This window comes from Macaca fascicularis, chromosome 12 (assembly GCF_037993035.2).
Source record: "Macaca fascicularis isolate 582-1 chromosome 12, T2T-MFA8v1.1".
In the NCBI taxonomy this organism is placed as follows: Eukaryota; Metazoa; Chordata; class Mammalia; order Primates; family Cercopithecidae; genus Macaca; species Macaca fascicularis.
In genome coordinates this window covers 63,269,872-63,281,945 of record NC_088386.1, presented here as the reverse complement: position 1 = coordinate 63,281,945, position 12,074 = coordinate 63,269,872, and the positions used below count along the sequence as shown (strand labels likewise).

The 12,074-nt window shown below is 45.2% G+C and overlaps 2 protein-coding genes across 4 annotated transcripts in view; one reads left to right on the top strand and one right to left on the bottom strand.

Moving 5' to 3' along the window:
• The window catches only part of B3GALT1 (beta-1,3-galactosyltransferase 1), a 456,001-nt gene that overhangs the window by 142,932 nt on the left and 300,995 nt on the right, over positions 1-12,074 (bottom strand). The gene's annotated exons all lie outside the window — the stretch shown is intronic.
• On the top strand, positions 4,074-10,246 carry LOC135966541 (uncharacterized). Of its 2 annotated transcripts, XM_065525611.2 has the most exons (4): positions 4,074-6,030; positions 7,639-8,591; positions 9,398-9,543; positions 9,863-10,246. In XM_065525611.2, the coding sequence occupies exons 1-3, from the start codon at positions 5,082-5,084 to the stop codon at positions 9,455-9,457; spliced, it is 1,962 nt and encodes a 653-aa protein (XP_065381683.1). In that variant the 5' UTR covers positions 4,074-5,081; the 3' UTR covers positions 9,458-9,543; positions 9,863-10,246. The 2 variants fall into 2 exon arrangements, with proteins under 2 accessions (XP_065381683.1, XP_065381682.1); XM_065525610.2 differs by lacking the exons at positions 9,398-9,543; positions 9,863-10,246 and having other exon boundaries at positions 4,960-6,030; positions 7,639-8,861.

Here is a 12,074-nt window from a genome sequence, read left to right as displayed (position 1 = left end):
GGTGTTAACATTATCAGCTTTAATTTATAACATGGTAAATATTGATAAATAATAAATATTGATAAAATAACATGGTGAATATTGATAAATATAACCCATATAGTAAAAAACTCCATGGGGTCTTTTCTAAGAGAGTAAAGGGTCAGAGATCAAAACACTCGACAAAACTACTGCAGAGGCATAAGAATTCAAGTTCTTCTGAATAAGTAGCCAGTCCTTTAATAATAGCTTAAAGGTGAACAAATACCTTTGGTTTCCGAGTTTGTAGATGTTAAGTTGTCTGGGAAATACTAGTGCTGCCCTCGGGGTGTTTAGATTACTTACTTGTTTTGATGTGGGGCTGGCTCATCGGGCATGTGAGGTTTCCCCTGTAGGGTTCTGAGTCCCTCCACTGTGGACTGGATTTAAGCTTTGGAAAAAGCCTTGTAGATAATATTGATGGGCATTACAATATTCACTTACATGTCAGCCTCTGGAGTAAACCAATAATCAAAGAGAGTGTTGCACAACCAGGCATGGTTGAATTGACTGAAGACAAATTTAACATAAACGCAAGGAGAATGTCTCTACTGATGTTGGTGCCAAATATTCCATTTTGAAATGTTATCTCTAGATAACTGGTTGAACTTTCATCACTTAAATGTATCAAATGTAAAAACTATCACTCAATATTTCACTAGAATGTAATGTATAGGAAACAGTAAACAATACTGTTAAGCTTTATATTCAGAGCAAAAAGATTTATGACTATATGCCAACCTCAGCAAACTAGGCTAATGAGATGAAGTCCAAACTAAATATATGAAAATAAATTGACAATGGGGTCAGGCATAGTGGCTCAAGCCTGTAATCCCAGCAAATTGGGAGGCAGAGGTGAGTGGATCATGTGAGGTCAGGAGTTCGAGACCAGCCTGACTAGTATGGTGAAACCCCATCTCTACTAAAAATACAAAAATTAGCTGGGCGTGATTGTGTGCACCTGTAGTCCCAGCTACTGGAGGGGCTGAGACAGGAGAATTGCTTGAACACAAGAGGAGAGGTTGCAGTGAGCTGAGATCACACCACTGCACTTTAGCCTGGGGACAAAGAGTGAGACTTTGTTTCAAAAAAAAAAGAAAATAAATTGAGAATGGTAATATGTTCAAATAAAATATTTCAATGAATTAAATCTTAATATTTAGAAGTATATGTCAAATTTCTGGTTAATAAATAATAACATTTTAAAATACATCTATTGTTGGACTTACTTTAATGAGAGCAAAACTTCTGCTTTGAAATTTTCATGAAGTCCTGTAGTTTCACTCCTCTTTTGTTTTTACATCTACTAAATGAGAAGACTGCATCAATATCACCAGCTCCAACATTCATTCCAATGTAAGCCATGAACAGAGTAGGTTTCTTACGTAGAGTCTGTTCTCACAGGTAGTTAAAACATGTCACCTGCTGTGCTTTCTTTCTGTTTGTTTGCCCTGAAAACTATATTTGCTATGAAGTTCTACAGTAAAATTCATCACAACCATAGATAAGATCAACCCAAAACAGTGACTGCTGATGTCAGTTAAGTGATATTAAGTGATATTTTACAGAAAACTTAGAGACTATCTTCACAGAAAATTATAGTATTTCAGGAAAGAGTCGAATTTTCACCTCTAGGGAATTTAGACCTTTCAATAAAATAATTTTGGACTCACCTATCATTGATCCCTTTTCCTTTACACTTTTTTTCTGGGTTACCTTAGAGGTGGTGACAGTGGAGTAGAGACAGAAGGCAAAGGAAGAAATAATTTTGGGGCCAATTCAGTTTTATGTCCCTGGTTCACTAAAATTCATGTCACTTGATTTAGGAATTTTAGAGCTTTTACTACTTCTGATTTTTGTCCAATTCTAAACAAATCTTTCCTAAAGCATATGATTCCCAGGGCAGTGGAATAAAGCTCTTATCAAAGACCATGCTAATTCAAAGCCATCAGCTTATGGTTTGTCTACCATGCTATTGCATTTTAAGTAACCAATTATTATGTAAAATTCTGGCTTCAGTGGTATTAAGGATACGCAGGAGTCATGAACTCTGCATGATTATAAGAAACTTGAATCTTCATTAAAGGACATAGAAAGTTAATTAAAAGCTAATTAAAAGGAATGAAGATTTCTGAATATCTGATATTCTCTACTTATTCAGTACATTTGGAAAGTTGAAAACTGTGGTCAATGTCAGGTCAAAGACACTAAAGTCTTTCTCTTGGGGTAATTGCAGCCTCTTGACTTTGCTTGAGAAGAGCAGTCAATTGTTTATATAATTTGTAATCACTGTTATGTCAAAAGGAGAAAAAAGTATTCAGTCGGTAAAGTATTACATAGATTCATTATCTTCGGACTATCTGTGCAGAGAATTCTCAACTAAAAATGGAATTTATACTTACATTACAGTGCATTTATACTATAGCCTACCTCAAAGCCTATGATCATTATACAAAGATTCCAAGTAAACGAGTCCTGGTACTACAATTAACATTTGAGAAAACTAATTAGTTGACTCCTTTATCCTCTTTACACAAAATAAATTTCTTCAACAAAAGCAATTTAGACAGAATACTATAGCCAAGGGTGATAATTTTGAAGAAACAATCAGAATGAATGAAAAACATTGGATTCATCATTAGAGAATATTTATCATTAGAGACAAATAATTGAACCCCCCAAGAGTTCAGAAAAATGAAAAGAAAACAATGCCAGTAAAGTGGCAAATGCCAGCCCCTGACTGCTCTCAACCTCTACTTTACTACACGGCTAGAATTAAACTGCCTACAGGACCAGCCCTCCCCAGATTCAGAGCCATTGCTGCCGGATGGCCAGGGTATGTTCAGAGTCCTAGGTAGCTCTCCTTGGGATGTGTCAGCCACAGTCAGGTCCCCAGGATTCTACACTGATTTCTTCTTCTTTTCTGAGTTGGATCTTTCTTGTTTGCAAACATCGGCTTTGTGCCCTGGTGCTTTGCACAGCTTTCCCCAATTTTCTCCTCCTTTCTCTATTTTGAGGTCTGGTTCTTGTTCTATCAATTGCTAGCTGCTGCCTGTGTTCTTGTTCCCATCGGCAGTGCATCCAGAAAGAAAACACAACACTGTTATACCTCTCTTAAGATACATCTGGCATTTTCTGATGGGGGAAAAAATCTAACTTATATGGCTATTTTCTTTTTCTGCCTCTGTCCACAAAGAGGAATTTTTACAACAGGGAATGATCAAAGGCAATACAGACAGTGAAATCTACCAACTCTCCCTTTTCTGCACTGCTTCAATTGCTCACAAATGGTTTCCCTTTCCTCAGCTTTAACTGCATATAAACCTGCTAAATTCTTTCATGTTGTCCAAAGAGAAGCTCTGATCAGATACCAAAATTTCCTGGTTGCATTAAATAAATTGTCTGTAACTGTGTATTTGCTCTAGCACATAAACTAAATTGTCTGTAACGGAGTGTATTTTCAATGATGAATAACACCTGCACAGCGTTTTCTGGCTGAGATGAGAGAGAGGAGAGAAAGAGAGAGAAAGAGAGAGGAGAGAGAGGGAAAAGAGAGAAAGAAAGAGCTATATAGAGAGAGACGGGGGGAGAGAGAGAGAGAATGAAGGAGGGAGATGAAAAAGGATGCTGAACAAAAATAACAATAACAACATACAATAGAAAGTTGATTTTATAGGATGGCTCATGTGAGGTTCCCAATGCATCCTCCAAGTGGGTGTTGCATCTTTTGTACCTCTTCTCTTGGGGAAACTTGAGAATATTATACTCCCAGTGTTCAAAAGGCAGAAACATACCAGTCAGAAAGCCTCATGTAATATCCTCAGTAAACAATTAACCAAACCAAAATTTCAAAAATGGCTATAAAGAGCATCAATGTGTAGCAGAGGTATTTTCTCTTGGAGGAAATTTAAACAACACCACACTCCAATGCACCACTTCCAAAACCAAAGTCTTCTTTCAACAGCATTGCATATATGTATTGAATGACATTGAGTAGATGAATGAATGAATAAATGAGGCTGTCAAATGTCCTGTTTTTCTTTGGGATTCTTCTGAAAGGACACAAAGATAGATGTGTACCTGCCCCCCACCCGCTACACCCTTGTTCTGCTCTCTAATCTTTGCACGTACCAGAGGTTTCGTAAGTTCTGTAAGTACATGTTTTTCTTTCTGAGGCCAGGTCACAAGAAATGTTTAAGTAAGATAGCCAGGTCACAAGGTGTGTTTAAGCAAGATAGCCATAAACTGGTCGTGCAACCTGATGCAATATAATTAACTGCCTTTGTGTAAAACTGCTCTTCCGCCTCAAGGGTTGTACTGAAATATCAGAAATGGCGGGAACCAATCATAGTTTGCCAAATCGCTTTGTTCAAACTCCAGCCAATCATACCTCTAATTTGTATAATGATTCTATGCCTACTTTCCTTAGACTATATAACATTGTTCGGAGCTCAGTAGGGGAGCTCTCCTGCCCGTCTCGTTTCACGAGCAAGTGAGAGCTCCAGGTTCGAACCTGTAATAAAGATCCTTGCTGCTTAGCTTTGACTCTGGACTCTGGTGGTCTTCTTCGGGGAATAAACGGTCTGGGCATAACAAATGGGGGCTCGTCCGGGATTTCCCCAAGCCCACCAGACCCCCAAGTCAACGGATCTTAATCTGTAGGTAAGCCGGCTTTGTCACTGTCTCTGTCTTTGTCTCTGTCTGTCTCCCTGAAATTTCGCGAAATCCGTAATCTGTAATCTGTATTGGTCTGTTCTGTAAGTGGCACGGTCTTGGCGGACGCGCTAGAAGACAGCCACTCGGGACTGGTGGGAGACGTTCCCCAGTGCCCATCTGGGGGCCTCCATCCTTGGTTGCCCCGTCTGACTCAGGTCGGAAGTCCGACATGCGCTCGCGAATGCTCATCGTTATTACTGTCTGTCCGTTATTGTTAAGTGTTAAGTGTAAGCCCAAAACGAAACATAAAACCTTTTCTTCCCCTTCCAGGACCGGACCTGTCGGATACTCCCCTCTGCTTCACACTCATTTTCGTCCCCCCTTCTCTTTGTAGGAGCAGTCCAAAGATGGGCAACAACCAGAGCACGCCGCTCTCACTCCTTGTTACCAATTTTAAGGATGTGAAGGCTCGGGGGCGTAACTTAAGCGTAGAACTAAAGAAGGGAAAGCTAGTTACTTTCTGCCGTTCGGAGTGGCCCTCTTTCGGCGTAGGGTGGCCCTCCGAAGGAACTTTCTGTCTCTCTATTATTACTAAGGTAAAAACTAAGATTTTCCTGCCAGGGCAGTCAGGACATCCTGATCAAATTCCTTATATTCTAGTGTGGCAGGATCTTGTGGAAAACCCACCACCCTGGATAACTCCATTCATCCCTGAGCCCTGCAAAGTCCTAGTAACGCGACCTACAAGACAAAAGACTCCCTCTGCTCCCTCGGCCCCTGTGCTGCCGGACAGCCAGGACCCCCTAACGTTAGAACCCACATTTCCCCCACCATATCCGCACCTTATCCCGCAGGACCCAGTCCCCCAGGGTGGTGCTTCCCTAGAGGGAAACCGAGAAGCGGAAGCAGCCGAGAGCGAAAGTAACCTGGGGGGGCCGGCCGGCCGAACACGAGGCCGCGTACAGCGGGACCAAGCTTCCCGACTCCCTGACTCCACTGTAGCCCTGCCTCTCAGAGAAATAGGATCGCTCGATGATACTGGGCTCTCCCGTCTCATGTATTGGCCTTTTTCCACCAGTGATTTATACAATTGGAAGTCCCAAAATGCTCGGTTCTCAGATAATCCCAAAGATCTAACCTCGTTGTTAGACAGTGTCATGTTTACTCACCAGCCGACCTGGGATGACTGTCAACAGCTCCTCCGAATCCTGTTCACAACGGAGGAGCGGGAAAGAATCCAAGTTGAGGCCAGAAAACTGGTTCCAGGAGATGACGGCCAGCCAACTGCAAATCCTGACCTCATTAATGCGGCTTTCCCTTTGACCCGGCCCAGATGGGACTACAACACGGCAGAAGGTAGGGGACGACTGCTCATTTATCGCCAGACTCTAATGGCGGGTCTCCGGGCTGCAGCTCGCAAGCCCACCAATTTGGCTAAAGTATATTCTGTGTTACAAGGTAAGACAGAAAGCCCTGCTGTGTATTTAAAGAGATTAATGGAAGCCTTCAGACAGTTTACCCCTATGGACCCGGAAGCACCGGAAAATCAGGCAGCGGTAGTAATGTCCTTTGTAAACCAGGCAACACCAGATATTAAAAGAAAACTCCAGAAATTAGAAGGTTTAGAGGGAAAGCAGATTCAGGACCTCCTTCAGATGGCCCAGCGAGTTTATAATAATAGGGATACTCCAGAAAAAAAACAGTTCAAGGCAACCAAAGAAATGACCAAAGTCTTAGTAGCAGCTTTCCCCCAGGCAGGAAATGGCCAAAACAGAAAGCAGAAAAAGCAAGGCCCTAGGCAAGGATTAGAAAAAGATCAGTGTGCTTATTACAAGGAACGTGGCCACTGGATTAAAGACTGCCCAAAGAAACGGAGACCAGCTAACCCTACCTCCGTACTCGTTACCCAGGACTCTGACTAGGGAGGACGGGGTTCGGACCCCCTCCCCGAACCCAGGGTAACTTTGCAAGTGGAGGGGTCCCCAGTTCGCTTCTTGGTCGATACTGGGGTGGAACGCTCAGTCCTAACCAAACCAATTGGAAAAATGTCTAAGAAAACATCCTGGGTGCACGGGGCCACAGGCATCAAAAAATACCCCTGGACAACCCAGAGGACTGTAGACCTAGGAACGGGAAAAGTCTCCCATTCCTTCCTAGTCATCCCAGAGAGCCCCTGCCCTCTACTAGGGAGGGACTTGCTGACAAAGATGGGGGCCCAAATCCACTTTGAGCCAGAAGGGCCCAAGATAACTGATTCCCAAAACAGGCCAATATCTATCCTGACTGTCACCTTAGAAGATGAGTACCGACTCCATCAAGAGCAAAAGCCCCCCGATCAGGGAATTGACTCTTGGCTCCAGCGTTTCCCTGAAGCGTGGGCAGAAACTGGGGGCTTAGGGCTAGCTAAACATCGACCTGCCATATTTGTGGAAGTTAAGCCAGGGACGGACCCGGTTCGGGTTCGGCAATATCCTATGCCCCTGGAGGCAAGAGAAGGAATTACGCCCCATATCCGCTGACTCCTAGACCAGGGAGTCCTACGGGCTTGCCACTCATCCTGGAATACTCCACTGTTACCTGTTCGTAAACCCAACAGTACGGACTACAGGCCAGTACAGGATTTAAGAAAAGTTAATAAAAGGGTCATGGACATACATCCCACTGTGCCCAATCCATACACCCTTCTGAGTGCCTTACATCCCAAAAAACAGTGGTATACCGTTCTTGATCTAAAAGACGCTTTCTTCAGCCTTCCTCTGGCTCCCAAAAGTCAAGAACTCTTTGCATTTCAATGGACGGATCCTGAGAGGGGCATCAACGGTCAGCTAACATGGACCAGACTGCCACAAGGGTTCAAGAACTCGCCAACCCTGTTCGATGAAGCCCTTCATGAAGATCTGGGTGAGTACCGGCGGCAACACCCTGAAATAACTCTTTTGCAATATGTTGATGATCTCTTAATAGCGGCCAGGTCCCCGGAAACTTGTGTTCGAGGGACTGAGGACCTCCTGAAGACTCTGGGGGAGCTAGGCTACCGAGCCTCAGCAACAAAGGCTCAGATCTGCAAGTCGGAGGTAACTTATCTGGGGTACCTATTAAAAGGGGGGCAACGCTGGCTAACCAAAGCCCGAAAGGAAACAGTCCTACGCATCCCTAGACCCCAGTCAACACGGCAAGTGAGAGAATTCCTGGGGTCAGCAGGGTTCTGTAGGTTATGGATACCCGGATTTGCTGAGTTAGCCAAGCCCCTATACCAGGCAACAAAGGAACGGCAGCCCTTCAATTGGACGGAAGAGGCTGAGCTGGCCTTTCAGCAAATCAAAACTGCCTTGTTATCAGCCCCTGCGCTGGGGCTCCCTGATGTCTCCAAGCCCTTCCACTTATACGTGGATAAAAGTAAGGGTGTTGCAAAAGCCGTGTTAACACAGTACCTAGGCCCCTGGCAGAGGCCAGTTGCCTATTTGTCAAAAAAATTAGATTCAGTGGCTGCTGGCTGGCCACCCTGCCTCCGGATAATCGCGGCGACCGCCCTAATGGTCCGAGACGCTGATAAACTTATCATGGGGCAAGAGTTGCGCGTTATAACCCCGCATGCCATTGAAGGCGTCCTCCGGCAGCCGCCGGACCGATGGATGAGTAACGCCCGGCTCACCCACTATCAAGGACTGCTGTTAAACCCCCTCAGAATAACTTTTCTGCCCCCAACCTCTTTAAACCCTGCTTCACTGCTGCCAAATCCAGACTTGGACGTCCCGTCCCATGAGTGCACTGAGATACTGGCTCAGGTGCATGGGGTGCGGGAGGACCTGCAAGATCGTCCGCTCCCCGACACAGAACTCACCTGGTTCACTGATGGCAGCAGCTATGTCCACCAAGGCCAGCGGTATGCAGGAGCGGCTGTAACGTCAGAGACTGAGGTAATCTGGGCGGAACCCTTGCCTCCAGGGACATCGGCCCAAAGAGCCGAACTGATAGCCCTTACACAGGCCCTCACCCTAGGGGCAGAGAAAAAAACTAACAGTATACACGGATAGCCGCTATGCTTTCGCTACTGCGCACATACATGGGGCCATCTACAGAGAAAGGGGACTATTAACAGCCAAAGGCAAAGAAATAAAAAACAAGCAAGAGATCCTAGCTCTATTAACTGCTTTGTGGAAACCAAAGAAATTGGCTATTGTACATTGCCCTGGGCATCAGAAACCAACTACGCCAATTGCTCGAGGCAACTTCTTAGCCGACCAAACCACAAGGAGCATAACAAAAGCTCCCAGTCAGCTCCTCGCGCTCCAGCTCCCCGATCCTGGCCCGCGAAATTTGCCATGTTTTCCCGACTATACCGAACAGGATCGCGAATGGATGAACACGCTTCCCCTAAAACAGGTTAAAAATGGGTGGTGGACTGATATAAATGACCAAACCATCCTACCAGAAAAATTAGGATGGCAGGTGTTGGAACACATCCACCGGACAACCCACCTGGGTGCCCGGCGAATGATGGACTTAATCAGGCACGCCAAGTTTAGAATCAGGCGCATAGCTGAACTGGCCAGCGATGTCACAACAAATTGCAAAGCCTGCCAACTAAACAACGCTTGCCCCCAAACCCAGACCACCGCAGGAATTAGGTGTAGAGGAACTAGGCCTGGTATCTATTGGGAAATAGACTTTACTGAGATAAAGCCTGGAAAATATGGGTATCAGTACTTACTTGTCTTTGTAGATACTTTTTCAGGATGGACAGAAGCGTTCCCAACTAAGAGAGAAACTGCTCAGGTTGTAACAAAGAAAATTTTGGAAAAAATCCTCCCCAGGTATGGCTTTCCCGTCCAAATAGGGTCAGACAATGGACCAGCCTTCGTTGCTAAGGTAAGTCAGGATTTGGCTTCCATTCTGGGGGCAAATTAGAAATTACATTGTGCTTATAGGCCCCAAAGCTCAGGACAGGTAGAAAGGATGAATCGGACTCTAAAGGAGACCTTAACTAAATTGACCATGGAGACTGGCGCTAATTGGGTAGTACTTCTCCCCTACGCTCTGTTCCGGGCCCGAAATACCCCTTACAGACTGGGCCTCACACCATATGAAATCATGTATGGCAGACCCCCACCCCTGGTCCCCAGTCTAAAAGATGACTTACTCAAACCTGAAACTGAAAATGTCTCTGAGCTCCTGTTCTCCTTACAAGCCTTACAGAAAATTCACCAGGAAATTTGGCCCAGACTACGAGAACTGTACGAGGCAGGACCTCCGCCGACGCCTCATCCGTTCCAGCCGGGAGACTGGGTCCTAGTCAAGCGCCACCGGCAAGAAACTCTTCAACCCAGGTGGAAAGGACCACTGCAAGTACTCCTGACTACTCCCACTGCTCTCAAAGTAGAAGGCATCGCTTCGTGGATCCACTACACACACGTCAAACCAGTGGACCCAACATCCGACCTTCTCGAGCCGTCTGGAGCACCGGTTACATGGACTGTAGACAAAGCTAAGAACAATCCCTTAAAGCTAACCCTGCGCCGTCATCCCCATAGCCGTAACCATGTCTAGCTTACCTATGCTTTTATGCCTTATGCATCTGACTCTCCTCACTGCTGCGCCGTCTAATCCCTATGTCTGGAGGTTCTGGCTCTATGAGAACAAAACTCACCCCGGGGAAACCCCCCAAGCGGGTAAACTGCTAGCTAGCGCAGACTGCCCCCCCTCAGGGTGTAATACTATAGTTTACCTCAATTTCACTAGGTTCCAGATTGCCCAACCAGCAATACCCATGATCTGTTTTAAATATGATCAAACTGAATATAATTGTAAAAATTATTGGTGGCACCAGAGTGCAGGTTGCCCATATAACTACTGTAAGACGCACTCTGTCCGATACTGGAAAGAACGACAAGGGTGGTATTTTTACAAAACTGAGTCTCCCGTCACTTACACTTGGATAATTAGAGACCCATGGGACTCTCGGTGGACAACCCCACAACATGGGGGAGTATATTACTCATCAACTAGTACCTGGCCCAGTAGCCATTTATATCTGTGGAGAAGTCTAGTCCAGATTCAACCCTTAATACACACACAAATCCACAGGCAAGAAACCAAGCTATCACAAGACTTGCAGCCCTTCTCCTGGCTAACTCTATTACGGGAAGGGCTAGCATTCGCCAACCTCACTGGTTTAGGCGACCTGTCCTCTTGCTTTATGTGTGCAACCCTAGGAAGACCACCATTAACGGCTGTTCCTCTATCCTCCCCTCCCACAAACTATACAAGTTTTAACTCATCGATAGTCACGATACCCGATGTAGCCCTGTACCGTGACCCATACCAAGAGAAATACCCCTATTGTTATTCGGCATTTAGCAACAGCCTCTGCAACCAATCGGCTACATACCCTAATAGTCCCATATATGCTCCCCCTGGTGTGTTCTTCTGGTGTAATATGACTCTGTTAAAAACTCTGTCCAAAAGCATCTCTGACGGACAGTTGTGTATCCCTGTTACCCTAGTTCCCCGACTGACACTGCTAACCCCGGCAGAGTTCATAGGCTGGGCAGGGACCGCCCCAACTAAAACTGCGCGACATAGACGAGCAGTTTTTCTACCACTAATTGCCGGAATATCCTTAACCACCTCTGTCGTCGCAGCGGGGTTAGCAGGAGGGGCCCTACAACACTCCATGATAGAAAATCACAAGCTGTTACAACAATTCTCTGTTGCTATGGAAGACTCCGCCTATTCCCTAGCCTCCCTTCAGCGGCAGCTCACCTCCCTAGCACAGGTCACCCTTCAAAACCGCAGAGCCTTAGACTTACTCACGGCTAAGAAAGGAGGTACCTGTATGTTCCTCAAAGAAAAATGCTGTTTCTATATAAATGAGTCAGGGTTAGTTGAGGAAAGAGTCCAACGCCTACACGAACTAAACTTAAAAATAAAAAAGCAACAATTCACTACAGCCGCTAACAATTGGTGGAGCTCTTCAATGTTTTCCCTTCTGGCACCCCTTTTAGGCCCCCTAATGTCTTTACTACTTCTATTCACTATAGGCCCCTGTGTGGTAAATAAAATTTTACAATTTGTCAGAGAAAGGTTTGATACCATCCAACTAATGGTCCTCCGTAGCCATCACCAGCCTCTCCTGCACCCAGAAAGTGAGGCTATATTGTAAGACTCTGGAAATCCAAGATTGGACATCCAGTTACTTATGAAAAGGGAGAAATGAAAGGACACAAAGATAAATGTGTACCTGCCCCCCACCCGCTACACCCTTGTTCTGCTCTCTAATCTTTGCACGTACCAGAGGTTTCGTAAGTTCTGTAAGTACATGTTTTTCTTTCTGAGGCCAGGTCACAAGAAATGTTTAAGTAAGATAGCCAGGTCACAAGGTGTGTTTAAGCAAGATAGCC

What these genes read in the sequence shown, in the direction of transcription:
- LOC135966541 (XM_065525610.2), top strand. Translation starts at nt 5,082, where the DNA reads ATGGGCAACAACCAGAGCACGCCGCTCTCACTCCTTGTTACCAATTTT. An exon ending in GGACTACAACACGGCAGAAG is followed by an intron (nt 6,031 to 7,638) that starts GTAGGGGACGAC and finishes ATCTCTTAATAG; the next exon opens with CGGCCAGGTCCCCGGAAACT.